We start from the raw sequence: 27,834 nt of genomic DNA, 5'->3' as shown, positions 1-27,834 counted from the left end.
GTGTAGAACTGTCAGTAGGTGGCACCAAAGTAACAAATAGTAATAAACTTGGAGCAGAACAACATGTTAAATTTAAAATGATAATTGTCAGGAATCTGGCCAGTGACCTTCGGTCCGCTCACCACCAGATGTCACCCTATCATTCCATTGACATTCACATTACACTGACTGTTGCTCCACACCCCGAACTACGTTCCCCATCATCCATTGCGCTGATCACATGCATCCAATCAGACACTCTGTATAAGCCTTGGACTTCCTCTTGCCAGTCGCCGAGTATTGAACTGCGTTTAGCGCTCTCTGTGTGTTAGCTGCCGTACAGAGCCATCTCCAAGTTATCCTGTGTCTGGTTTTCTGAGTTTTGTATTTTCACCTAGTCTTCTCGTTTTGTCTGTTTCGCTGCCTGCCCTTTGAATCTCTTGTAGTCTTACGGACTACTGTTGTGTCTTGCTCTAATATACCTGTTTGCCGATGTCTGACCCTGCCTGTTTCTGACCATGTCTTTAGTAATAAAGCTTTGCATTTGGATCCACCTGCTTCCCGTCTCCCTCGCTCTGTTACAGAATACTCGACCACTAGCAAGAGGAAGGAAGTCTGATTGGCTTATATGACAGTGTCTGATGTGGCAACAGTCTGTGTAATGTGAAATCAAGGCGACAATAGATTTATGACCAGATTCAGGACCAGATTCATGAGAATAATTTGACAAAGGAGCCTTTTCTTTTAATGAAATGATGAAAGATCAGCATCAGTGTCTTACATAAAATAGAAGTTAATATACAAAAATTCTATTGTTATTAGGATTTTTTTTTTTTTAATTTACTTTACTGCGTCCTATAGCTCAAAATTGTTTTACTGTCAAATGTGCATTTCTAAAAAAATACAGTATATTCAATCATATATATTAATTATTTGTTTCTGTCCTATTTTAAGGCCCTATAACCCCAGCAAAACATTCATAGTGAAATTGCAGGCCAAATGAGCTGGATTTTTCCAGGGCTGAATTTTAACTCCAGTCCAACCCTGTCTGACACTCATAAAAATAAATGTTCTATAGCATCACTGTGAAAACTCTCTTTCGGATTATTTATGTATGTATGTATATTTATTTATTTATTTACATGTGATTCTGTTTCCTGCCTCTGTATTTGGGATGTAGAAAGTTAGTAATCCAAAAAGTCAAATTTTGATCAGGAGTTGATCAACATCATGAGACTCCTGCGTACACCATGGTAATCAGCTCTGTAGCACTCTGAAAGAAAATGCAAATGCATGTTTACAGACTTATTTATCAAAAACTTATTTATGTCCTCTTCATGACAAGAATATTTTAAAAATGTATGTATATATTTCTTTTTAGGTCTTTTAGGGTTTTTTGTTGTTGTTGTTTTTTGTTGTTTTTTTTTTTTTTTTTTGTTGTTGTTTTTTTAAATATAGTATTAAATATAGGCTAAAAGAAGCAGTACACACTCATATCAGAAATCTGCTATTTTCTCCAAATCAGGTTCCAAGTAGTTTGGAAAACAGACCATCTGATCTTAAAATGTGACATAATTTAATTACGAATTGGCATGAGACAACAAACTGTTTCCTTTGTACCAAGAGAGAGACACATGATTCACATCCACCACTGAACACAGGAATGAACAATATGATGATGATGAGGAATTTTGATAAAAAAAAAAGTTTATGAGAGACCTTAAACCTTCTCATTTTATGAAAACAGTTGTTCATGTAGTTTATGTAGATTAGTATTTACTGTGATTCTGCTGTAAGTTTGTTTGGAACTGTTTTCACTGAAGGAGCAAAAAATGAGAACTTGTTATTGATGACTTTCTCCACCCCCCATTAATTTGGACATTGGAATGTGTCTGTTAAATTACAGAATGAATGAAATAACAGATTCATTTCATTTTAAGAAAGAAAACTTATAAATTATTTAATTAAATGTAAAATTATTAAAAGTCTGAAGGACATGGATCATTATTAACTGTTCTCAAACTTAAATAATTACTGAAATGGGTCAGTCTGTGATGGGAGGTGCTACTGGAGGAGTTTATTTACACTCACTGCAGAGTTTAATATACAGTATACATTTTAGTTTCCCATTTTTCTCTTCTGTTGTGTTTGTATATCACTTTGTAGGTAATCCTTGCCCTCTTGCTCAGTTTTCCTGCAGATGCACAAGATCCAGACTACAGCTACAATCAACAGAGATCCAGCAACAGCAGCGGCAGAGATCAGACCAGTGTACAATGAGGACAGGCCTTTATCTATAATAATAAATGTATTTATTATTATAGATTTATTTATATAATGGACAAAGTGAAGCATTAATAATGAATAAATATTTCATTCTGGCTATATCAGTACTATATAACTTGATAGATCAGCTTGGTAAACACATATATCACACGGACATACCTGCACATGTGTGACAGAGTTTGCTGATGTCCAGATGTGTGGTCTGGTTGCTGATGGGATTGTTGATCACACAACTGTAGGTGTTTTTATCCTGATATTCCACCTCCAGAGGTAGAGAGAGACTGATGCTGAGATCAGACACACTGATGCTGGACAATAAACTGTTTCCTTTGTACCAGGAGAGACTCACATGACTCACATTCACCAATGAACACAGCAGTGAACATTTGGATGCTGGTGATTCTGACGATGATGGATATGGTGAAGACATGCTGCTGATAACAGGAACAAGGCAGATGAGCTGGAAGAAAAGAGAATAAATGTAATTAATAAATGTGTTCAAATTTGATTATTCAGTTAATGTACATGATATTATACATATTATATTCATGGGCTTTTATGCCTTAATGTGTCGGAAAGTAGAGAGCAGACAGAGGTGGAGAGAAGGGGGAGGGATCGGCAAAGGACCCTAAGACGGGATTCGAACTCGGGTTTGCCGCAAGCAAAGTTGTGCTATGTATCGTTTACATGCTTTGCGTTTTTCGTAGATATTTTTTATTTGCAATAAACAAATGCAACTATTTGTACAAAGATAATAATTTTATGTTTTTCGCTTTACATTTCAAGTAGAGAAATCAAATTAGTGAGAGTGTGAAAAGAGTGTGAAAATTAATGAGAAAAGTACTTTTAACTCACCATAGACAGTGATATTGAATGTGTTGAGCGGCAACACTGTTTTGCTGCTGGTGACTGTATAAAGTCCAGAGTCTGTGGTTCTGGTGTTTGTGATGGTTAGAGATCCAGTTTGATGATTCAGCTTCAATCTGTCTCTGAATTTTTCATCGTAAAACTCTTATTGTCTTTTCCATTGATTTTAGCTATGAGAAAGAGTCCAAATGTCCACAATTATTCATTATTAAAACAACTACACACAAGCAGGTGAACCCAGAATAAACGCAACGCCCCCCTGGTGAAAAAAAACAGCATATGCTGGTTAGGTATGTTTTGATGCTGGTTTAAGGTGGTCCTTTGCTGGTTCATGCTGGTCATGTTGCTGGTCAAGGACCAGCATAAACCAGTTAAGGACCAACATAGACCAGAAAAGGACCAGCTTAAACCAGCATCAAAACATACCTAACCAGCATATGCTGTTTTTTTCACCAGGCCGCATACATGTATCTTTATACATTAAGCCATATCAAGTGTTAATCATTTTCTACGGGAGGAAAAAGCTTATTCTGCTGTTCTGTGGCCACGGATTTGCGGGTCTTGTTTTTATCTTCTACAGATGACTTGCGAGACCCTGTATGTTATGCTATAAAATTAGTTTTAGTCATTTAATGACCACAGCGTCTTGTCTCTATTGGCAGCATGCACGATTTGTGTGGATTGCAAGTGACCTTGCAGGTAGCTGAGAGTGCAGGTGGCGATTGCGAGTGGCATTATAATTTAATTAAATTTTTTCACCATCTGGCTACTGTTGTAAAATGCTGAGAGATTCAATTAAAAATAAATAAATAAATAACAAAAATAAAGTAAAAATCGGCTGCAAGTGACGTCACTTCCGGAAGTGCAGGCGTCTAAGAGTGCAGGTGCATGTCTGCAGCCAGACCCTTCTCTTTTGAGGCTGTGCCCCAGCCTCGCCCCCATTTAAATTGCTCTAGACATGCCCCTGATGTAAACAAAATAGTGGAACTAGCAGAAGTGTTTGAGTGCAGGTCAGACTGTTTGTATTTCTTGGGCAGACAGGAATTATGCTAATGTGTTACTCAGTGACATAGATCAGTTACAGGCAGAAGATAAAAAATATGACGACTCATTAAGGTGATTCTGAGTCGACTCTTTGTTTTGAGAGACAGTATCTTTATGTAGAGCTGCACGATTAATCAAAGGCGATTGTCATGCGCGTTTTTTCAGTGAAGCTGGTTGTGTAATTAGTAAATCTCCAGCAGGTCCTTTCAGATGGAGCAGCATTTAGTACACAGAACCGTAATTCACTGAAAAGCTATTCTGTATCACTTACATTATCGCAGACGATTTAATCATTATGCAGATTATGAAATCAAAAGGAATCGTTCGTGATAATGACAGCTGTTTGTGTAGCTTCTCAGTGAACTACGGCTGTGTAGAAATGCTGCTACATCTGAAAGCATGTGAAAATACCACATTTAATGACATGTTTTTACTCTAAACTCACTTCATAACATCTGTTGAGTGTTTGAAATAAATCATTCTGTGATATGATGTGGCTTTTTACACAGAATAAGGCACGCATAGTATTTTAAGCAGTTATAAAGGCATTGCATTATTATATGTTGTATTATAAGGAAATTTATAATAAGCTATACCATACATTGTCATATTCGTGTGTTTATTAGTCAAGGTGAATCAATGAAAGCAGAACCGTGTTTCACTGAAAGATACGCATGACAATTGCAGCTTTTGATTATTCGCAATTGCGATTTCATTTTGATTTATTGTGCAGCCCTATATTTATGTATAATGGATTAACAACTTTGCATACTGTTTACATTGAAGGATAACTTCATTACAAACTGCAAACAAGACAATTTTCTGAAAACCCATTTGACCTGCTCTTTAAAGGTCTCAGCTGAAGATGTGTAATGTGTAGTTCTATAAGAAGTGCAATAAGAGTTCACATCATGAGCATTTCACCATTTAATTTGATGAAACTCTCAGTATATCATATACACACCGAAACTCAAACATCTTCACAAGAACACAAAAATGAAGTCCAGTATAACTTAAAGAAATTATACCAGAAAAGGAAAAAGTGAATCATGAATTAATATCACATAAGGTGCATGTGTAGTTCATTCTTACCTATACTTGCTCTCATGTATGTACAAACACACTTTCTCTTCTTTTTCTTTTCTCATCTTTGTGCTGTTGTGACATGCAGGGAAGTCACTGACAGTAAAGGAAGAAAATTCTGTCATTCTGGAGACTGATATTAAAATACAGACAGATGATGAGATACGGTGGCTGTTTGGAGCTGAAGACACTCAAATAGCTGATATTAAAGTTGAACTTAATGGAGTGATCACTAAACATGAAGATGCTGATGAGAAATTCAAAGGCAGACTGAAGCTGAATGAGACGACTGGATCACTGAAAATCAACAACACCAGAACTAGTGATGCTGGACTCTATAAACTACTGATCCTTAGCAGAGGAAGAACCTCGTGCAGAAAACTCTTTGTTTATGTCAAACGTGTAGTCTCACGTCTGTGAATGTAATAACAATCACAGTTCTTCCTCATACATTCTGTTCTGTTTCTGCAGTTAATTCTTCTACATTGAAATGATTTCACACATTTTATTTCTATTTGTATTCAGGTTCCACAGAAAGACAAGTGAATGAGTAAGGAGGGCATCTACAACTACAACAAAACATTTTTCAGTTTTAATGAGCCTCTAGAATCTGTCTAGTAAAAGTGAGAAATGAATCTGTGTGTTGAGCTGTTTTTAACTTGCATTTAAAAAGCATTGTTGGTTTTAGATTAATTAAGAAACATACATTTATTATATTATTGCTATATTACAAAACAAATGTGTATGTATGTGTATAAATATTTTAATTAATTTAAATTAAATATGTTATTCAAAGATATGTTCTAAAGTTAATGTTTCTTACCCTCAAATATAATCAGATCTGAATGTCAGATATGCAAAACGAATTATAGTGTCTTTTTATTCATGCTTTTCTTTTATTAATTTTGACAAAAGCATCTGCTTGATGAATAAATATTCACGTAAGATCTTAATTTCCGATCATTTATGTCCCCTAGTGGACAAACACTGATACAGCTTTTGCTTCCTAACAGTTGTTTTTACATGAAACGCAAGTAGGCTAAATGTAGGCTAAACATGTAGGCTAAATATATATATTTTAATATAAATGTTACAATATGAATCATTTAAAAAAAAAAAAAAAAAAATATATATATATATATATATATATATATATATATATATATATATATATATATATGTAGGCTAAACATGTAGGCTAAATATATATTTTTAATATAAATGTTACAATATGAATCATTTAAATATATATATATATATACATATATATATGTATGTATATATGTGAAATGCGTTGCTGCATACTTCATGTTCTATGACTGATACAAAATTACAAAATCAAATCAACAGAGTTGACTGGATATGACCAGATGTTAAATAATTTTACAGCTCACATTTTTTGTTATTATTATTATATTACAGCTTAAAAGTACCATATATACAAGCTTTTATTATGACTGAAGTGCTGCTCTGAAAAGGCTTTTAAATGCACCTCCTCTTTTTCAGCACACGATGGCAGTAGAAGAAAAAATTAAGTAACATATCAAATATAATGAAATATTTGCAATATCACATATTGTTCGCAAATACATTTCTTACAACAAACTACACATATTTGTTTGAATGGCCTTCAGAGAAGGAAGTTGCCCTGCATCCCCAAATAGTTACAACATCTACCAGCAGAGGCGATCATGGACCGGAAGAGAAGAGAGAAAACAAAGCACGCCACAAGCCATGAACATACATGTACTGTACAAATTACATTATATATTTTATTGACCTTTACTATAATAGACATTTAATTGGAGTTCAGTGAGGAAAATTAATATCTATAATTAAACTTTCTGATCAAACACAGAGATACTGAGGTTTTCACAGCAGCTTCTACTGATTGTGATCTGGATCAGTGATAAAAAAAAAAAAAAAAAAAAACAATTTAAGATAAATATATTTTTTGACATTATGGAAATACTAAATAGTTAAGATTGCTGTTAAAAAAAGAGTTTATGTTTTTTTACATGTCAGTTTTTGGGGCCTATGACTGTAAAATAAATGTTTTTTTTTTTTTCCATATTCGGCCACTAGTTGGCACTCCAGCAGATTATTTATTTATTTATTTATTTATCTCTCCTAAAGAGGAGATGTACTGTCTGTACACCATTAAACTGATTTAAAATGACTGAATTTGAAAGATTCTGACATGTAGATTGGTCAAATGTAATATAACTGAAGAACTGACTCATGTTCACACATATATTTTTGCGACCGAGCAACTGTGGTCAGTTTTTTATTTATTTTTTTTGTCAGCTTCTCATTTATTTATTTATTTATTTATTTAACATTTTTTTGCACTTTTTGCACTTTTCGCAATCCAGTGGTCAACATCTTCCTAGAACTGATTAACAGTGTGTTTTCAGATTAATGTTTGTTAACTTTTAAAAGATTTTTTTTTTTTTTCAGATGCTCAGATGTATAGGTTTCTATGTGAAGAGTTTCGTTGCAAAACGAGATATATCCATTTTGAGAAATGTTGGTTATTTGACATTATTATTTAAGACATCAACAGTCAAGTTCATTCACAATTTTTGTACATTAAACTATTACTTGAGCTCAGTGAAGGCCAGGGACACAATATTTTTCAAATCCAGGATATTTTTTATTTAATTTTATGTCCATAAATAGTTCATAAATAAGTCAAAAACCATGCCAAAATGCAACATATTTATCTTAACATTGTCAAACATCTTAAATTGGTTAAAAAAAAACAATACATCATAAATATATGGAATAGTATATACAAAGATTGATTAATAATAATAAGATTCTGAGTTAGTTTTGGCCAGAACATACACAACATAACATAACTTTTTTTTTTTTTTTTTTTTTTTTTTTTTGCAAAACGCTATAAACGTAGCCTACGTGACTGACGCCTACAGTATAAACAAGTAAATGGTAAACGTTTTTTAGTTAGCCTATTGAATCCTCTTTTTAAAAATATATGTTTTTTGTTTTGATATTATCGTTAAATCAATGAGCAAACTCGGAGCACTTCACCGGCATTGACTCTCTTCCCAGGGGATGCTGCGCTCGCGTGATCCTAACTCCTGACGTCTGTCCTAACCACCGCAGCATTTTGATTTTAGCTTATTTCGCTGTGCAGCTCAGTCCTCTTTGCTCATCCGATATTTCCTATTTCTTGTTTGTATTTTCGCGCTCTTGTCGTCGTTGATTCGACCCGCAAACCGAAGCGTACAGTATCTGCGCGCTGCTGCCAATAGGTATCTAAAACGTCACCCGTAGTGTAGTGTTCATGTGAAATGTAGGACGGAGGGGACAAACGACCCAGAGCGTCTCTGACATGATTTGCATGATTGGCTCATGCTTCACCGGCCAAACTGGCTGGTAAGTTTTTATCAATACCCGCCAAAATGATTTTTAACCCGCATTTGGCGGGTTGGCGGGTGTTAATTTCGAACCCTGGTTATATCGCACTTTGTAAAGAAACTGGTCTGGCGGATATCGCGTTTTGTGAAAAAATACATTTTATAGTAGGCCTTAAATGTACATTCTTGAATTGTATTAATGGCAGCAATTCACACATAGATTAAGGTACATCTGAACAGTGATTTCCAATAATAAAATCCAAATGTCAAAAAATGGCGTTTATCGCGTTTTGCAACCAAACTCTTCATGTAAGTACTGGTACTTCTGACTGGGTTGAGGCTGGCATTTTAGCGAGTTTGAAGAAAAAGTATTTGATGGGCGTATTATATGTGTCAGGAGCATTCACTCAGTATCATTATCTCATTTTTGACTGAGATGGCTTTTAGCTGGTTTTGCATCTGAACTCTTCATATGCAGTTTTACTAAATACACTACTTTATTATTTTCATCTTACATTAAATATATACTGTACTGTACAGTACTATAATGTACTTTTATTTGTATTTTGTCACAAGTTTCTGTGAGTTTACAAAGTTTAATGTGGTAATAAAACAAGGTCAGAAGGTCAAACATTATAACATTATAACATTATCATTATAACATTATTAAAATGTGGTTTTAATATATTTCATGGCTTTTGAGCAGTGTTTTTGTCTCATTTATGTTTGTATTTATTTTAATATTTGTGTCAGTCCAATGTGTCTCTGCTATTACAGATGAATCTGCTGGAGATCCACCTAGTGGATAAACATGTTATTTCACTAACAGCTCTTCTGTCACATAGTAACTTCTACAACATAAACATGTGAGTGCGTCAGATTCAGAAACATACAAAATGTGCAGAGTGGTGGGCCACAAAGCCTGGAGATCAGAACCATTGTCTTACATAAACTAGAACTTAACTTACAAAGAACATTTATTTGTATTTACAAATAACATGTAATTCTGTTTCATGCCTCTGTATTTGGGATGTAGAATGTTAATAATCCAAAACTACAATCAAACTTTGATCAGAAGTTGATCAACATCTTTAGAATCCTGTGTACACCACGACAACCAGCTCTGCAGCACTCTGAAAGAAAACACAAATGCACATTCACTGACTTATTTATCAAGAACTTATGTTGTCTTCTTCTCAAGAACACTCTAAAATGTATGTCTATATTTCTTCTTGTTAAAAAGTTTTTTTTTGTTTTTTTTTTTTTGTACTTTTTTGACTTTTTCTTAAATATAGGCTAAAAGAAGCATTTTTAAATAAAAACATTTTGCTTTTTATTTGTTGATCTACAAATGGACCAGTCTTAAGGAATTTTTTCACATACAGTACACACTCACATCAGCAGAAATCTGCAATTTTCTTCAAACCAGGTTCCAAGTACTTTGGAGAATAGACCGACATAGACCCAACGTTGGGTTAAAACATCCCAGCATTTTTCAGAGTGTATTGTCTCTAAAACTTGTTCAAGGCTGCATTTCCCGAAACCTTCTTAACGCTACATCATTCTTCAGTTATACTTTAAAAGGGTCATCGGATGCCCATTTTCCAGTTGATATGATTCTTTAGGGTCTTAATGAAAAGTCTATAATTTACTTCGGTTAAAAAATTCTCAATGGTAGTGTAAAACAACACCCTAATTACCTGGTCAAAATGAGCTCTGCAAAAATCATCTCATTCTGATGGATTGTTCCTTTAAATGCAAAAAAAGCCTTTATACTTACTTCTGCTGTAAGTGAAGCTGAATCATGAATGATTTGCACAAACATAGATACATTTATGTAGATCGGGGGCCGCATTCCCTTCACAAACAAACATAATCCACAGCATGTTTAGCGGCTCAGATGTTGTGAGTAAATGACGACCACTATGTTCATTATTACATCCATCAACACAACACCTCAATCGCTCAATGGCTCAGTCACTCAAAATAATTTTTAGGGTGGCAAAGTGGTGGCATGGGGTTTACGAGGGGTGGCAACACCAAAGCAAGCTCCCATGCATAGTTTTTGTGGATTTATAGTCTGACACACACAGTTGTGTTTACAAATATTGCATTACCATTAAGTAATTAGCTATACCGTTCAAAATGAAAAATAAATCATTTTTCAATATCCATCATGGCACCAAGTCAATAAACAATATAAGAAACCTTTATATACTAAAACAGGTTAAAAATGTTTCTAAGCATGTATCACTAAAGAAGACTTGCGATTCTATGAAATTACTATTATTAGATGGTATAAATCATGTTTTAGTGCAAGTTTAAGATGTTAATGTCAATGATTTAATGTTAATTTCCTAACATTTAGAAAAAAATATAATAATATCAAAGCACTGAAACTGTATCAGTTTTGGAAACAATGTTTGATTGGGTTTGATTGAGGTGGGAACGTCTGTAATCACTCAAAACACTATGAACAATATAATCTAGCAACACCCCAGCAACTGCATAGCAAGAGCCTAGCAACCACTCAGAATATCCTAGCAACCAACTAGCAACATTTTAGCAAACATCCAGAACATGTAACTGACCAAACTATTTATGTTTTTAAACAAGACTTTAAGACAAGCCAGCATAAATTTGTCTCTCAAACGTTTCAATCTAGTTATTACAGGTGTTCTTACGCACAATTCAAATACAACAATGACTTGTTGTATAGTATTTTACTACTGTAAAGTAATCTTGCAGCAGATGAAAAGCACTAGAAAAGTTCAAATACCAAAGAACTGTATATGAACTTGGTATGCACCACAATACAGTACAGTAAAAAAAAAAAAAAAAACATTTAAAAGCAAATTCAGCATCCTCTGCACATTTGGCTAAATTGCATTACAGTATACAGTACTATAGCAGTTTCTTGGTCTCCTGACACAAGACTATATATATTTTTTTCTCTATTTCTCATTTCTGCAAAAATGTAGTAGGCTACACATAAAAAATGGGCCACTAAACTGCAATTTTCTATCTTTAGACAAAAGCATAATTTTAGCTTCCTTCCAGGTCTGTGGAAATTTTGACTGTTTGAAACTCATACTAAAAATGTGACATGTTGGACCAGACACTTAATCAATGGCTAACTGGATCAGCTTATCATCTATATTATCTGTCCCTGGTTGTTTGACATTACAGATAGACTTTTATTAATCTTTTCATAATTTTCTCTCTCAATTCACTATGAGTTTGTGTTCAAAAAAATAAATAAATAAATAAAAAATGGATGTATGGTCGGCACCGATAACCTTGTGGGCAGCGGGCCGACATGTAGCACCATTGTGCTCCAGGCGTCCTGAGTTCAGATCCCTCAGGACTTGTCAAAATAATTGTGAAAATGCCAAAAAACATTTTTTTTAAAAAGTGGATGTATGTAGTATTTCTATTTATCTGAATAAATAAATTATTTTTAATTGCCTATAATATAGCAATTTCACATGATAAGAGTTTATAAGAGTGTAAGTGTTTCTGATGTGACAGTAATGTAATGCCCCTAAATGATGGTCTTGTGCAGGGGTGTCCAAACTCAGTCCTGGAGGGCCGGTGTCCCGCAGAGTTTAACTCCAACTTGTCTCAGCACAAATTCCTGGAAGTGTCTAATAGTATTAACATCTTGATTAGCTGGTTCAGGTGTATTTAATTGGGGTTGGAGTTAAACTTTGCATTACAGTGGCCCTTCAGGAGCAGGACTGGACACCACTAATCTTGTGTGACCCTACAAAATAAAACCCATTGGAGCAGAAGATAAAGGTACATCTGCTGCTGCTTTTATGAATATCTGCTGTGGTGCTAGTCTGTGTAAATCATTAAAAACACATCTAAATCTGACTCACTGCTAAAAAAAAAAAAATATTGAGACACACCATTCTGTCACGGGTATGTCGTCGTGTGCGGGAATGAACAGGAGGAGAGCGGAGATCCAATATTTGCAGGTTTATTAAACAATCCAAAAAGCACAGAAACCAAGGGAGAACAGCAGAGACCAGCAACCACAACGAAACACACAGTGAAACAATACAATCACCGACCAAGACCAGGGGCACAACCAAACTTAAATACACAGAAACAGGGGAGTGGTCACAAACGAGGAAACGAGGGGAAGTACAAATAAGGGCAAGACTGAACCAAAAGAACAAACCTAAGGGGGGAAAACCTGGACTAAACCAAAAACACAGAAACACAAGGGAAAGACACTAGGAAAACCAAGACAAAACAGAACACAATCCTGACACATACACAGAGATAAATTCTCTTACTGATTCATGTCTTTTGTAGAATGTCGGATCAGCATAAGCGATCACCCTATCACGGGTCTGAACTGTTTCGTAATAACAGAAACAAAAACAGCCCATGAAAAGATATTTGAGTGATGTTTTACAATAATTATATATAGGTTTATATAAAAACCACAGGTTATACTTGCCTTTCTGGTCTGTTTTTCTGTGTTTTCTGCAGATGCAGAAGATCCCGACTACAGCTGCAAACAACAGAGATCCAGCAGCAGCAGCAGAGATCAGCACTATCATAGATACAGAGTCTTCTGGAAGATGTGAAAGAGAGTTTCATTAGTGCAAATGAATGTGTACATAAACACAAAATATCATTGCATGTGTACCTGCACATGGTTTGCAGAGTTTAGTGTCAAGATGTTTGGTCTGGTTGCTGATGGAGTTGTTCACCACACAGCTGTAAGAATCATTCAGACACTCAATCTCCAGAGGTAGAGAGAGACTGATGCTGAGATCAGACACACTGATGCTGGACAATAAACTGTTTCCTCTGAACCAGGAGAGACTCACATCACTCACATGCACCACTGAACACAACCATGAACAACTCTGCTGTGATGACGATACATTTTGTGAATAGTGGCTAATGTCAGGAACAGGCAGACGAGCTGGAAAAAAAAAAAGAACAAATTTATTTTATACTGTGTATGTTGATTTATTTGGTGTGTTGACACTGATCAGCTTGATCTAAACCCCATCTCTCAACCTTTATAAGGAATTAGTTAAGCATCAGTATCATAAAAAAAAAAAAAAAAAAAAAAAAACAGATTACATTAAAATGTATTGCAAAAAACTCAAATTCAGTATCCAAATCACACACACACACACACAAATATTTTGCTGACTTCCAGAAAAGTAACCAACACGACAGAATTATCTTTTGATGATATGTATTGTTGTACAGTTTTATAGATTTATTTTTATTTTCAAGAACAAATACAACTTTAACTGCACATTTGTTGTAGAGATTTTTTATTGTCAGATAATTTAAGTAGAGAAATTACACTAGAGTGACTGTGAAAAGTGTTTTAACTCACCATAGACAGTAAGATTGAATGTGTTGAGCGACGTATCTGAGCTGGTGCTGGTTACTGTATAAAGTCCAGAGTGTGTGGTTCTGGTGTTTGTGATGGTCAGAGATCCAGTCTGATCCAGTTTCAGTCTGTCTCTGAATCTCCCATCAAGAGCATCATCATGAACTGTGCTCTTTTTATTCTGACTGTATAAAGCTATGAGAATGCTACTGTTTTTGTGTACAGAACTCCACTGTATCTCATTAATTGTAGTATCAGTAGTTTTTAGAGTCACTGATTCTTCTTCGGTCACTGACACTGACTTCACTGCATCACCAAACACACCTGATCAGCAACCAGAATATTTACTCAGAGTAAGATTTAGAGTTTTTGACATTTCAAAAGTACTTAAAAAGTTGTCATTGCAAAACAAGTCCTTACTTCACTAATTTCCACATGCACTCATTGAATGAGACAGAGATATATGGGTAGGTTTAGTAAAAAAATAGTAAGTAAAAATTTTAGAAGAACAATTAATGATGGAAATAAAAAGAGCAGGATAATTTGCATGTGAACAAATGATAATGTAAAGTGAACTTAAGTCATACAAATACTTACCAGACAGACTCCATGAGAACAAGAAGAAGAAATTGAATATATCAAACATTTTCTTCAGTGTAATCAGTCTTGCTGCTCCTGAAAATGTCAGTTGTACAGCTGGTCTGTAAAGAAGTGGTTTAGTGAAACTCTGCAGTGAGTGTGAATAAACTCCTCCAGTAGCACCTCCCATCACAGACAGACCCATTTTACTGATTTTTTAAGTTTTAAAACAATTTATACTGACTTATATTCTCCTGACATTTAATCATTTTAGTTGTTTTTCTTATCTGAAGCTGAATTAGTCTAGAATTTCATTCCTTTTGGATTCTGATTGTTCCATTCCAGTGTCTGAAATGAACAGGGGCTTGATGCAAAAGTTTACGGTTTTCGTAAACCAGACTATCAAAACCACCAAAAATCCCATAGACTTACATTGACGGAATGTTCAAATGAGCAACATTCTTCAAACTCCAACTGACAAAATTCAAATCTAAACTCCCAGAATCCCTTGAGGCTCAATCAAGCTTCCCTTCTATGTACTTTTTCTAATCCATTCAGACTCATTTAAGCTTCCACTCTAATATTTCTAATATTTCTAATCTATCGAGCTATCTAAATCATGCTAGCAACATGCTAGTAACATGCTAATCATGCTACAAACATACTAGTAACTTGCCAATCATGTTAACAACATGCTAGTAACATGCTAATCATGTTAGAAACATGTGCTAACAAAATGCTAGCAACATGCTAATCATGCTAACAACGTGCTTTCTCAAGCCAACTTAAAGTTTGTTCTCAAACTTTACTCATCTAGTTATTATTATTATTGTTATTATTATTATTATTATTATTATTATTTAGCATGTAATGAGATACATTTATTATTTTTGTTGTTAATGTTATATAATTAAACAGGCTCCATAAAAACAACAGTGTGAATGTGCCTGAGAAGTAGAGAACAGCAATGAAGTACTGAAATAGCTACTATGTTTTTCTGGTGAAGTAGTAGATGGAAGTTGTAATGCTTTTCTTTGGGAGCTTTTTACTCAGGAGTTTGTTGTGTGTTGAATTTCCATAGTCTCTGTGTTGATGTTATTTACTGGCCACCTTTACAGGGTGTTTCCCTACTCTTTCCTACACGTGACACACCGACCTAGAGGTTTATGTTTGTTAGAATAATAGAATGTTTAAATAATGTGTTAATGAGTTCACGTGTTCTTTCTGCAAATCAAATCAAATCAAGCGTCATATTCAGTCTATGAAGGGAGGAGCTACTGGAGAAGTTTATTCACACTGACTGGTGAGTTTCACGAAATTAAAGTGTTTTCTAAAAACTTTCTGTTTAGTTAATTTTACAGTCAACATTTATTTTTGTTTCTAGTGATTATCATCTTCCTGAAACAGAATGGGCCGCCTCCATGATTAGTTTAATGTTTGAGTAGTATTGCTCTTTGTAGTGCAATATTTGACCGAATGGGTAAAAAAAAACTTCCTCGCCTTCTCTCTCTCTTTCTCTTTCTCTTTCTCTTTCTCTGTCGATTGATAATTTACTGAAATAAATGCTATAATTCATTCAAATAAACGTTGAGGGAGAAAATACGATTGGAGTTTTTCAATATACCCTAACTGTCTTGAACCAGAATACACAGAGTTCAGGCAGAGCAAGACAAGAGGAGGGTTTGACATTAAAAAGAATTTAAATTGTATTTTTTTTTTTTTCTTATGGAAATAACCGATTGTTTTGGTTACAATTGTTTACAACTGCATTTGGGATTGTTTGAAGCTGCATTTAAACTGCATTTTGGAAGTTCAAAATCGGGACACCATATCAGTCCATCATATGGAGAAAAATGCTGGGGTTTTTTCCTCAAAAAATTTATTTATGACTGAAGAAAGAAAGAAAGACATGAACATCTTGGATGACAAGGGGTTAAGTACATTATCTGTAAATTTTTGTTCTGGAAGTGGACTTCTCCTTTAAACAATTGTAAGTATGCAAGATACGCCTAGAGAAATGTTATTGTAAACAAGATAATGAAAAAAAAAAAAAATCAAAAATCAAAAAACAAACAAACAAAAAAGACAGAGGCTGTTAGTATAGATAATTCTTCTTGAAATTAGATATTTTTATTCATTTATTTTGTGTTTACTACAAAATGTACTAAAAAGGAACAATACTATAAACTCAGGAAAACAGGCATACAGTTCAAGCAATACAATTTGAAGAATTTCAAAGATATATCTTGCATATATGGATTTTAAAATATCACAGTGAAAGAGAGCATGTAAAATAACATGTTCATCCAGTAGGTGGAGCTTCAGAGGATTTACTGTATCAGCACAGACACACAGGATGCTCTGTACACTATTACTACAGTAACATCTAAAAACATAATAATAATAATTAAAAAAAAAAAAAAACATACATAAAACAAAAACCCTGCTTCAAAGCCCTGAGATAAAAGCCATTAGTATTTATTTAATACCACATTAACACTGATTAACTTTTTTTAATGATGTCAACAGAATTACATTTTTATCAGTGTCTAATGGCCACTCCTGCATACACCACATCTTCCTGCTCTTGAACTCTCTAAAAGAAAACACAAACACACATTCACATACACATAAATACACCTAGATCAGAATTACTGCTCTAATAATACACATATACACACAGAAATTAAGTTTCTTACCGACTCCTGTGCTTTTCTTTTGTAGAATGATGGATCAGCATATGTGATTTCTTCACCACTCTGAACTGTTTGATAGATGTGAATAAAAAATTCAATATTCTGAATGAGAGATATGTGAGAGTTATTGGTGCACTTTCTCTGCAACACTGTTTTTTGCTCCCTTGTGAGGTTTATTTATGTTTATGTTTGCTATTTATTTATTTATATATTTTTAAAACATTGGTTAATAACATAACTGCAGTATAGTAATAACCTAACAATTACTTGTTAGCAGGAAATATGATGTCTTTTATGTTATTTATATCCCAGTTGTTATATTATTATTATTCATTTTAAAGTGCCAATGGGATTCAAACTATCTTTACTTTATGTTTTCTTATATTGAAATAGTTTATTTCCTACTTCTTAACAGTTCATCAGGCTTTTAATGATTTTGTTATCTCTGAATATCTCAAGGGATGGGGAGGGATGTGTAACAGGCATTAATGTGGCCTATCAGATACATATCAGATGTATCCAAGTTATGTCCAAGATAACATCAGTAAATTATGGAGTGCCTCATGGATCCGTGTTAGGCACTCTGTAATTCTCAATATACATGCTGCCACTTAATAATATTATATGGGTGATATTATTAGAAAAAATGGAATGACTTTCCACTGTTATGCTGATGATAATCAATTAAATATTTAAACAATCTAAATTAATAGTTGACAGACTGTATTAAAGATCTAAAATATTGGATTAATATTTAAATATTTTAAATATAAAATATTTTCTTCCATTCAATTTGGATACAACTGAGGCATTACTTATTGGTCCAAAAACATGCACACATAATCTCTTCTTACCAGTTCTTACCAGTTCCAAAATATATGATTGTATCATATTTGATCATCTATACACTGGTTACCTATTAAAAGTCTTCCTGATAATGTTTGAGGCTCAAAGACACTCTCCCAGTTTAAATCTAGATTAGACACATCTCTTTAGCCATTCATTTACATGATGAAACTCATAACCTTGTACTATGTCAGAACAAATGCACATGATTGTCTTTTCCTTAAAATACTATGGACATTTGATGATTTTTGACATATTATGATTTGTTACATTGTCAAAAACTTTATTTGTTGTGCGCTTTGAGCTTTAAAACTTTGCAGACCATTTACATTTACAAATAGCTATCACACACAATCTGAAATGTTATATTCAAAAAAGCATAATGGGGAAACAACAACAAAAAAATTCTCAGTAGTAGGTAATATTTGCCCTCTTGGTCTCTTTTCCTGCTAATGCAGAAGATTGGGGCAGCTATAATCAACAGAGATCCAGCAGCAGCAGAAACCAGCACTATCAGAGATACAGAGTTTTTTCGTAAGGGTTTCCTCTCCATCATTCTCCAGAATACAATTATACTGTAAATGTCATCGATGTAAAAATCAATGCATATGTAATGAAATTAGGTGACTGACAGCCGAATTTACCTATCAGCGACTAGTATCCTCAATATAAAGGCTGATTGGTTGTTGCCCGTGAGGCGTCACGTCCGACTTTCCCCCTTTGTGCCCGTGTTTACGGTGGTTGCAGTGTCGTTTTGGCCTGGTGTCAGTGTGTTGTCGGTGCTGCTTGGTGGATTTAATGACTGTTTGCCTCTCAGGTGCGTTTCCTGTACCCCAGGGTGCTATCGGTGGGCATGATTTATAGATCTGTGCCTGTACATTTTCTATTTTGCATGATACCTTGACGGATTCTCCCTCTCGTTCTTTCTTGTTTTATATTGTATTTACTGCTGTTTTTCCGCTTTGCGCTGCTGACGTTCTGCTCACAATCCTACGGTTTTGCTGTTCACACTGTCGTGCAGACGCCATCATCATCGTTGTTGAAAGGGGATTGTTCGTCTGGTTCCTATTGTTTCGTTTCTTGCTTGTGCATCAACATGGAGAATATGACGATCTCATTTTATTGAGAGAAAATAACTGTTTAGTTTTGTCCTTTATTTTCTTTTGATTAATTTTGTGGGAGTCAAGTTTGTCTTGTGTTCTTTTTGGTTATCGTACAATATATATATGTAATTATATACTGTTGTGTTTGCTGTTTTATTTGTATGTTATTTTTTTCTTTATTAATGCAACTTGATTTACATGCCGTTTACATCTAACTTCAAGTTGCTTTGTAATTTTGTTTGAATTTATTTGATTTTTCTTAATGTTTTCTTCCAGTCTTATGTGGTATTGATACCCACCTTTGTTTGGAGTTGTTTTATTAGTTAATTGATGTTTATGTTGTATTTTGTTTTAAGTTAATGGTGTTTATTTGTTTGTTATAGTTTATTCATTTATTTTTGGTTTATTGCAGGAGCTGGGGTCCCACGGGTGAACGGATCCTCCTCTTTGTGGTGGTGGTTCTTCTTTATTGCGTGCTGTGTACCACTTCGAGTGTGTGGTAGTGTGATCTGAGTGCACCTTGGTGTGTGTGCGCGTGAAAGTGTGCTCTTGTAAAATCAGACTCCATTTGTTTCCTGCCGTTGGGAGCCTCAGCCCTGCTGGTATTTATTTTGCTTTCATATTTAAAGTTGATTTTGTGTCATTATCTGCATTCATTCTTTTTGTAAATTCATTTTCTTCCATTTAAAGTGGGATCTCCTGTTGCTTCTTTGACATTTTAGTGTCCATTTTAAAACATTTTTGTATTAATAAACAATTGTATTTTTATATTATACCCACGTCTCCTGTTCACTTGCATGAGGGAACCGAACCTGTGTGCTTAATTACTTCATTTTTGGGTTTTGAGTATTGTTCCCTAGAGCTAATTTCTAGGGTGGCGTAGTCGGATTTTCTTACTGGTAAAAGGTTGGTTTTCATAATTGTACCGCTCCGTCACACATAATATGCTGTAATGTTTACCAAAATTGCTGCAAATACCTGTATAGTGAAGCCGTCGTCTCTATGCTACTTACACACATTTAAATATACTGTCAACGGTTTGTTTTGGGACTCTGTTTTGCCCCTCATATGAACTGTCTAGTGGATTACCCTTTTGCCCAGCCTCTTGGATTATGTCACCGATCGACCCTTGTCTGTCTAACGGATTACTCTTGTGTCTTGCTGTGTATATACCTGTTTGCCTACTGTATGTTTGACCAAGCCTGTATATGACTGTCTTTGTCGATGTCATTTAATAAAAACATGCATTTGGATCCGCACTTCACAAACTCTTCACTCCGTAACATTATAATCAAAGAGGCTCCATAAAAACAACAGTGTGAATGTGCCTGAGAAGTAGAGAACAGCAATGAAGTACTGAAATAGCTAATATCTTTTTCTAGTGAAGTAGTAGATGGAAGTTGCGCTGACAAAGAGAATTTAAAGGAAGTAACTACATAATTGGGTGGTGTAATATTAGTATTCATTGTCATTATTCAGTAAATTAAGTCAAATAAATGCAATTATTTTTTATAAATGATTGCTAGCTTTTGAGTCTATTTACTGACATACATACAATAAATATATTGTATGTGTGTCAAAAGCAGACAATTTCTATGAATTTAAAAACAGTATATACTTGTTGAGGGGTTTTCTGTATCTACAAAATGGCCCTGCATGGGTATCAAATGGGTATCCAAATAAAGAAACAACAAAATACTGTATTACAAAATAAAACACTTTCAATTAATATGCTGTTTGCAAATACTTTAATTTCACCAGAATATACAAATAAGTTTGATTTGGGCTTCAGATGAGGAGGTTGTGCCTCATTTTCCCAGAGTTACAATCTACCAGCAGGAGTGAACAGAGAACAAAACAATACACACCAGTCACTGAAAATACATACAAAATGAAAATGCTCAAAAAAAAAAAAAAAGTATGAATCCATCTCTGGAAAAGATGAATTCAATCACCATCACTATAATTGACATTCAAGACATTTAATCAGAGTTCTGCTATATAATTACATCTTTTAATATTTCCTAAATTGCTGAACAATATACTGAACATTTTTCACAGAAGCTTCTAGTGATGATTATCAGAACAAATCTGAATCAAAAACACGATCAGACTGTGATCTCATACCTACATTAGAAATATGTTTTTATTAGATTATGTAAATGTTGAACACTTAAGACAAGGATTTAAGTTTCCAGTTTCTATGGCCTTGTTTTTCCATATTCGGTCACTAGTTGTTGCTCCAGCAGGATCCTTATAAACCGCTTTAAAATGACTGAAAAGTTTAACATACAACAGTACAAACAAGGTCTGTCTATTCTACAATCTTCACATATGTTGAATATCATTGTTCAGCACTAAAATCAAACTTCCTGATGCACTGGTCAGTTTCTGCTCTGTTTTTCACACTTATATCTCTCACACACATTCATGTGCATAAAAACAGAAGTAACTTAAGTTTGCTTGACACTTTTGGCAGCCGAGAGCTTCAGTTTCATGAAGGATTTAAGATTTCAAGATTTCTCCATTCAAATAGACTGGACTTGGTCATGGATGCCCAAAATATCTGCCCAGATGCTTTTCAAATATTGCAGCAGAGTGAGCAGATTTTCCTTGAAATTTACTTGGATTGATGTTGATTAATGTATAAACAATTCAAATAAGTTATTATTGAATATCGTCGCTGTCGGGCGGAATCATCGTATCTCCAAAACCAATATTTTTCAGGAAATAAAAAAAAACTGCATTTTTTTTGAGTTATTAAACATTGTATCGTTAAAGTTGGTATTATACCTTATATTGCTATCATATACTGTTGTGTACCAACATTAACACAACATTTCCCCATGATCGTGTTTAAATGGAGATACGAGATTTATGACTTGAAAGCAGGGAGATACGCGGTTACGCTGTCATTGATTAGAATGGAACAGACACAGACGTCGCTGCTGTCAGCTGTTTATCAAAGTCTGCGGTCGAGTTGAGCCTTTTGACAAGAGATAAGGCTTAAAGAGCTATTCAAAGCTAATGATTGTGGTTACATACATATTCCTAAACTCTATTTTAAACGTTTAAGAGCTATGAGTAATGCAATACCAAAATAAAACGTTAAACAGGCTGTCTAATAGGCGGAGATTAATCTGCACGCAAAGTCGGCGGTCGCGTTGAGCCTTTTGACGAGAAAAGGCTTCAGTAGTTACAAAAATTAATAACTGTGCTAACATCTTCCTACACTCTATTTTAAAGGTTTAAGAGCTATAAGTAATGAAATACAAAAAACGATGAGGTGACTAGGCTGTCTAATAGACAGAAATTATCCTAATCTGCATGCAAACTTACCTTCATGGCTCACAGGCTTCATTCTGCACGTAAGCATTACAGCTATCGATTTTTAACAAAACAGGCCTACTCAAATGTATCTAAACTAACTATTTTCACTCGTTATTGTTTAAAAAACAGACAAGAGTTATCCAAAGATAGGCTTACTTGGCGCCATTAGACAGCCCTTTTTCTCCCATAAATAAAAACTTGCTACTATTTTACATGCACAGTGTCAAGAGAGGCATAGTCTAGAAGTAGGCCAAACAGCTGAACAGTAAAATAATAATAAAAATAAAAGCTAAGTCAATAAAATAATAATAAAAACAATAATTTAATGGTGGTATCCAAATCATTCAATTTAATTCAAGTATTATATCAGATACATTTAAAAACTTCAATGCACATGTATGTCTATTAATAAGCCTAGTAAAAAAGTAGATATTACATAAATACATAAATAATAAATATTATTGATATCTGATATCAAAACTATAAAAATATCTGATATCTTAACTGATATCATAGTTTAACAGATTAACAGTCAATATGACGGCAATGTAACAACACGCACATAGCCTCACAGATGCATGCACACAGACAAGGCTTGCTTTACTAAGCCCATTACTGAGTGTATTTGTGTTTGTGAGTAGGGTGAGCCCTTGTCTGTGTGCGTGTATCTGTGCTCTGTGTGTGTTGTTACATTGCCTGTGTTAAGGGATAGTTCACTTCAAAATGAAAATTCTGTAATATATTCACCCTCAAGTTGTTTTCAAGAGTTTCTTTCTTCTGCTGAACACAAAGGAAGATAATTATTTAGAATAATGTCAGTAACCAAACAGTTAACTGGACCCATTGACTTACATAGTAGGAAAAAAAATACTATGAAAGTCAGTGGGTCCAGTTAACTGTTTGATAACTGACATTCTTCAAAATATCTTCCTTTGTGTTCAGCAGAAGAAAGAAAATCACCAAGTTTCTTATCAAGTTTCAAGTTTCTAAGCTAGTGAAGCAAATTGTTGTAAAAGCTGTGAAAATCCTTTGGGATGACTTCCTTCAGGTCTTGGAGGTGTTTGAATTTCAGCTCGTTGATCTTCAGGCGGTCTGAATAGAGTGGGGTGACTGTGTGGCTGTCTGAGGTGGAGTTTCGGAGTTGGTGACTTGGATGTGGATGCCAGTCATCAGAGTGGTTTATTTTGAAGTCCATCGTTCCATTGTTGTTGTACCTAATAGCACAAAATATAACACAACATCATAATCACTGTAAGATTTCATAAAATAATATGCAACATCATAATGTCATGCATAAGATTTACATTGATAATTACCTGATGGCTCTGATATCGTGGACAGTTGGGTCACCAGGCCTTACTCCAGGGCGCAGAGACTTGCAGAGCCTCAGCTTGGTGATGTCCTGGAAGAAGGTGTGGTCGATGTACTTGACTTCATATGGATGAGGCTTCACACGGGCCTTCTTCATCAGGTTAACATACTCTGCTGGGAGATACACATCCTGGTCCCTCAGACGCCTCTCGATGACGCTGTGAACGGAGTCGCATTCCATCTGAGTAGGCCCTTTCTCAAGGTACTTCTGAATGACGACTTTGTTTTTCTTCATAGAGAACTGAAGAAGTGCATTGCTTAGAACTGCATTCCGGTTCTGATACCCGCAGCCGTCACTCCACAGAATAAATGTGTCAGGCTCAGTGTGTGCAGAGAGGTAGTCGACAATGCATGAAGCAAACTCACTGGCAGACAGGGATCCCTCACCTTCATGCCAGACATAACATGTGGCACTGTGTGTCAGCATGTTGTACACAGTAAAATTGTGAACTGCAAGCTTTGTTTTGTAATACAAGGCAGAGGCTTTTAGCTTTGGGCACAAAAGGAGGGCTTGCAAGTCCATACATAAGACCATAGTGTTGTTGCTGGCCTTGTTTTTGTCAGACAACTTTTCGGCGCGGGCCTCTTCTTTTTGCAGGAGGTGGTGCTGCCACTCGTCATCAGGTAAGTTGCCGGTCTTGAAAGCACAACAGATGTTGCACTGGTCTTTTTTTGGGTGGTAAAGGCCTAGGTTGAGACGCTTGAACTCATCTGTGAACACTTGCCTTGACAAAGGTGTTGCATTCTTCTCTGCTGCAGCGCGACAATACACTGCATACAGATCAGCCATCGATTGAAACACAGGTTCCAGATACTGTTTGGATGTTGTGGATCTGCAGTAGTGTGAGGGCACCTTTGGGAGATCCTGTAAAAAGCTGTGAATGAATTCATGACCTGCCACTGAACGACGTGCGTTGCTGTGTGTTTGTCCCTCTGTGTCTGCTTGTGTGGGTCCCTCCTTTGCCCAGTTAAGGGCTGACCACTCGCCTATTCCTAGGGTAGACAAAAACATACTTTTGCAGACGCGTCTTCTCTGCCCGCTGACCCGTAAAAAATTAAAAAAAGAATTTGATCTTCGAGAATTTTCATACCCTCTTCTCCTTTGCACGGGGACCACATCAATTAAACCATGCACATACATCCTCTTCTCCTCCCAGGTCATATGTTGCCAAAACTCATTGAAAATGTTATTCCTCTCAGGCGTGCCGATTGCACTGCAGTGATGTTTAGCTGACTTGGCACATGCTGCTGATGAACATCTAGGCCCAATTGCCCATGGCTCCCTCATTATTTCCTTCTGCTTCTGTTTTCCAACGTATGACTTCCCAACCATTCTTCTTTTCTTGTTGATCACTTTCTTCCAGGTTTTTTCAGCTCTCAGTCTTTTCCTTGGATGTGCGCCTTCCTCTGCATTAGAGTCCTCTTCCCTTCCACGATTGAAAACTTCGAAATACACACACAAACCAAACATGCATGAATGAGTTACATCTTTATACATTGTCAACAGTGTTAACTCTTTAATGAGAAATTGTAGAAAAGCATCTAACCTACCCGTGTCAAACTGCACCTGCTCTGGAGCCAGCAGCGAGGCCTCCTCTCCCTCCAGACCACCAGATAAATCTTTTCAAACACATGGTACAATTAGTGTGAATATTTTTTTAAACAAATGTCTATTGTTGTGAAATCCATCTGCATAAAACTCATAAATTTTGGCATGTGAAATCATGATTATCTCTCAGAAATTTACTCTACCAGCATGCACCACTGTGTCCTCCATCACTGTATCCTCCAGTGTTGCTTCCTCTCTCTCTACACTCTCTCCATCAGAGCTCTCACTCTCTATTAGAGCCCTTGCCTGATCATATGGCACATTGACCATCTGACAGAGTTCCTTTAAGGACACAGACATGGTTGCTGCAAAAAAAAAAAAAAAAAAAAAATGAATAAAGGTCAAATGATCATTTCCCTAAGTTATACGGCATGTTTACGTATGATAACGAGGCAAGAAGCCAGCTAGCTTGCTTAAAGTCATGTCACCTTTATTTATATAACGTTAGCGCTTTTAAAATACAGATTGTGATGAACATGACGACAAAGGCAGCTAGGTTACTTGTTTAACATGACGGCGTGCCTTAACATTGTAAGCTACAATCCTGACATAGTAAGTTACATTAAATTATGTTGTTCCTCAGACGAGCGGCAGAACTAGCGGGGGGTCGCGATTTTTTTTTTTCTTTAAAGCCCCACGAAAATCAGGTTAGCTATCTCACCAAACATGACGACAAAACCAATGCATAGTGACTAAGTAAGTCAACGGCAGGCATTTTGTGTGCATTAAATTCATTATTCTCGTCAGAAACAAAACCATGGAAGATTTCAATCAATAAGATAGCTACCGTCCAATGCTAGACCTAGCTGAAAGAAAAATCTAGCATCCTCAGAAACGATGCATTACACCTTAGCACTACCATTGCTTCAAGATCGAGATAAAACTGTTATATATAATATAATTTACCTCAAACATTTACCTCAGAGGACGTTGCTCGACGAGGATTTCTGGAAACGTTCAATCTTGAGGGCGGAGGAGACAAAATGCCGCGAAGTTTCTGCCGCCCACGAAGTGAAGAAGAGGTGGAGTTACGAGGATTCTCAGACAGTTGAAGTGTCCAATGGAGTTAAGAGATTTGCTCTCAAGCTATTTTCAACACCTTAGATTGGTTAATAATTTGTAAAAATAACAGACCCACGTGGGGACAGACCAATAGCATCGATTTGTGAAAAAATATGAAATTGACTAAATTTGGACATACGAGGTTTCCGCCCGACAGCGACGATATATTTCCATATATCAGTGTTTAAAGGCCTGACATATCAGTGAGAGCAAGTAAAAATGTCATGTGTTTCCATATTCAGTCACAAGAGGGAGCTAAAGCAACATCATCTGCATTAGGAGAGACACATGTTGCTGTACAACAGACCGGGGCATCTTACGGCCCCCGGGCCACATCCGGCCCTCTGGCTATCCGTGACCGGCCCGCGTGAGGTAATTGGTGAATTAAAAGTCAATCGCAAATAGGTGTAATTATGTGCACGCAATACAACTGCACTGCTTTTATGTTCAAGGTGCTATTATTAATTATTATTATTATTATTATTATTATCATTATTTCTAGAGAGAAATGAACTAATCTTTTACATGGGTATTATACTTCCCTGGTGAAAAAAAACAGCATATGCTGGTAGGTATGTTTTGATGCCGGTTTGTGCTGGTCATGTTGCTGGTCAAGGACCAGCATAATCCAGCAAAGGACCAGGTTAAACCAGCACCAAAACTTACCTACCAGCATATGCTGTTTTTTTTCACCAGGGTTACACATACAGTATAATTATAGTACAGTACCAGTATATTAGACAATGGATATTTCACTGTTCTATATGTACAGTAAACTGTAGTACATGTTGTACACCTTCAGACGTGTGACTGGCAAATTTTATTTGTAACCATTTTTTATGTTTAAATATACTGCATTTTTGCAGAACTAAGAAATGACTACCTAGTGATATAGTCTTGTGTCAGGAGACCAAATAGTACTGTATACTGTAAATTTTCCCAAATGTGCAGAGGATGCTGAATTTAAATTTAAATTTTATTTTTTACTGTACTGTATTGTGGTGCATAAGTTCATATACAAGTTCATATTCTTTGTTATTTGAACTTTTCTAGTGCTTTTCATCTGCTGCAAGATTACTTTACAGTAGTAAAATGACAATATTTTTTCCTAAAAGTTAATTGCTGAATTAGCAATCTGTAATTTAATTTATGTTTTATACTGTAATAGACACTGAGTTGCAAATTAATTCCTAATAAGAGTTTTTTGTTAGTGTTATTGATC

At 35.3% G+C, this 27,834-nt stretch overlaps 2 protein-coding genes and 2 long non-coding RNA genes across 5 annotated transcripts; 1 reads left to right on the top strand and 3 right to left on the bottom strand.

The window, feature by feature from the left end:
• Positions 1-1,190: 1,190 nt before the first annotated feature.
• Positions 1,191-14,194, bottom strand: LOC127157203 (uncharacterized; the record flags this gene model as incomplete). The annotated part of the gene is made up of 6 exons (XM_051100436.1): positions 1,191-1,252; positions 2,425-2,725; positions 9,709-9,775; positions 13,117-13,170; positions 13,266-13,590; positions 14,020-14,194. Coding segments are annotated over 6 exons (984 nt in total), but the record flags the coding sequence as incomplete, so codon positions are not given.
• Positions 14,195-18,855: 4,661 nt separating this feature from the next.
• LOC127157217 (uncharacterized) lies at positions 18,856-20,013 on the top strand. The gene is made up of 2 exons (XR_007825865.1): positions 18,856-18,954; positions 19,653-20,013. It is a non-coding gene; the product is annotated as an uncharacterized LOC127157217 (long non-coding RNA).
• Positions 20,014-22,408: 2,395 nt separating this feature from the next.
• Positions 22,409-25,288, bottom strand: LOC127157209 (uncharacterized). Of its 2 annotated transcripts, XM_051100443.1 has the most exons (3): positions 25,033-25,288; positions 23,887-24,934; positions 22,409-23,784 (listed from the first exon to the last, which is right to left on the bottom strand). In XM_051100443.1, the coding sequence occupies exons 1-3, from the start codon at positions 25,058-25,060 to the stop codon at positions 23,562-23,564; spliced, it is 1,299 nt and encodes a 432-aa protein (XP_050956400.1). In that variant the 5' UTR covers positions 25,061-25,288; the 3' UTR covers positions 22,409-23,561. The 2 variants fall into 2 exon arrangements, with proteins under 2 accessions (XP_050956400.1, XP_050956399.1); XM_051100442.1 differs by having other exon boundaries at positions 22,410-23,784; positions 23,887-25,286.
• Positions 25,289-25,337: 49 nt separating this feature from the next.
• Positions 25,338-25,732, bottom strand: LOC127157218 (uncharacterized). The gene is made up of 3 exons (XR_007825866.1): positions 25,694-25,732; positions 25,493-25,561; positions 25,338-25,384 (listed from the first exon to the last, which is right to left on the bottom strand). It is a non-coding gene; the product is annotated as an uncharacterized LOC127157218 (long non-coding RNA).
• Between the last annotated feature and the right edge of the window lie 2,102 nt (positions 25,733-27,834).

Source organism: Labeo rohita, unplaced genomic scaffold, assembly GCF_022985175.1.
Source record: "Labeo rohita strain BAU-BD-2019 unplaced genomic scaffold, IGBB_LRoh.1.0 scaffold_101, whole genome shotgun sequence".
Classification (NCBI taxonomy): Eukaryota; Metazoa; Chordata; class Actinopteri; order Cypriniformes; family Cyprinidae; genus Labeo; species Labeo rohita.
This window is presented reverse-complemented; position numbering and strand designations above follow the sequence as displayed.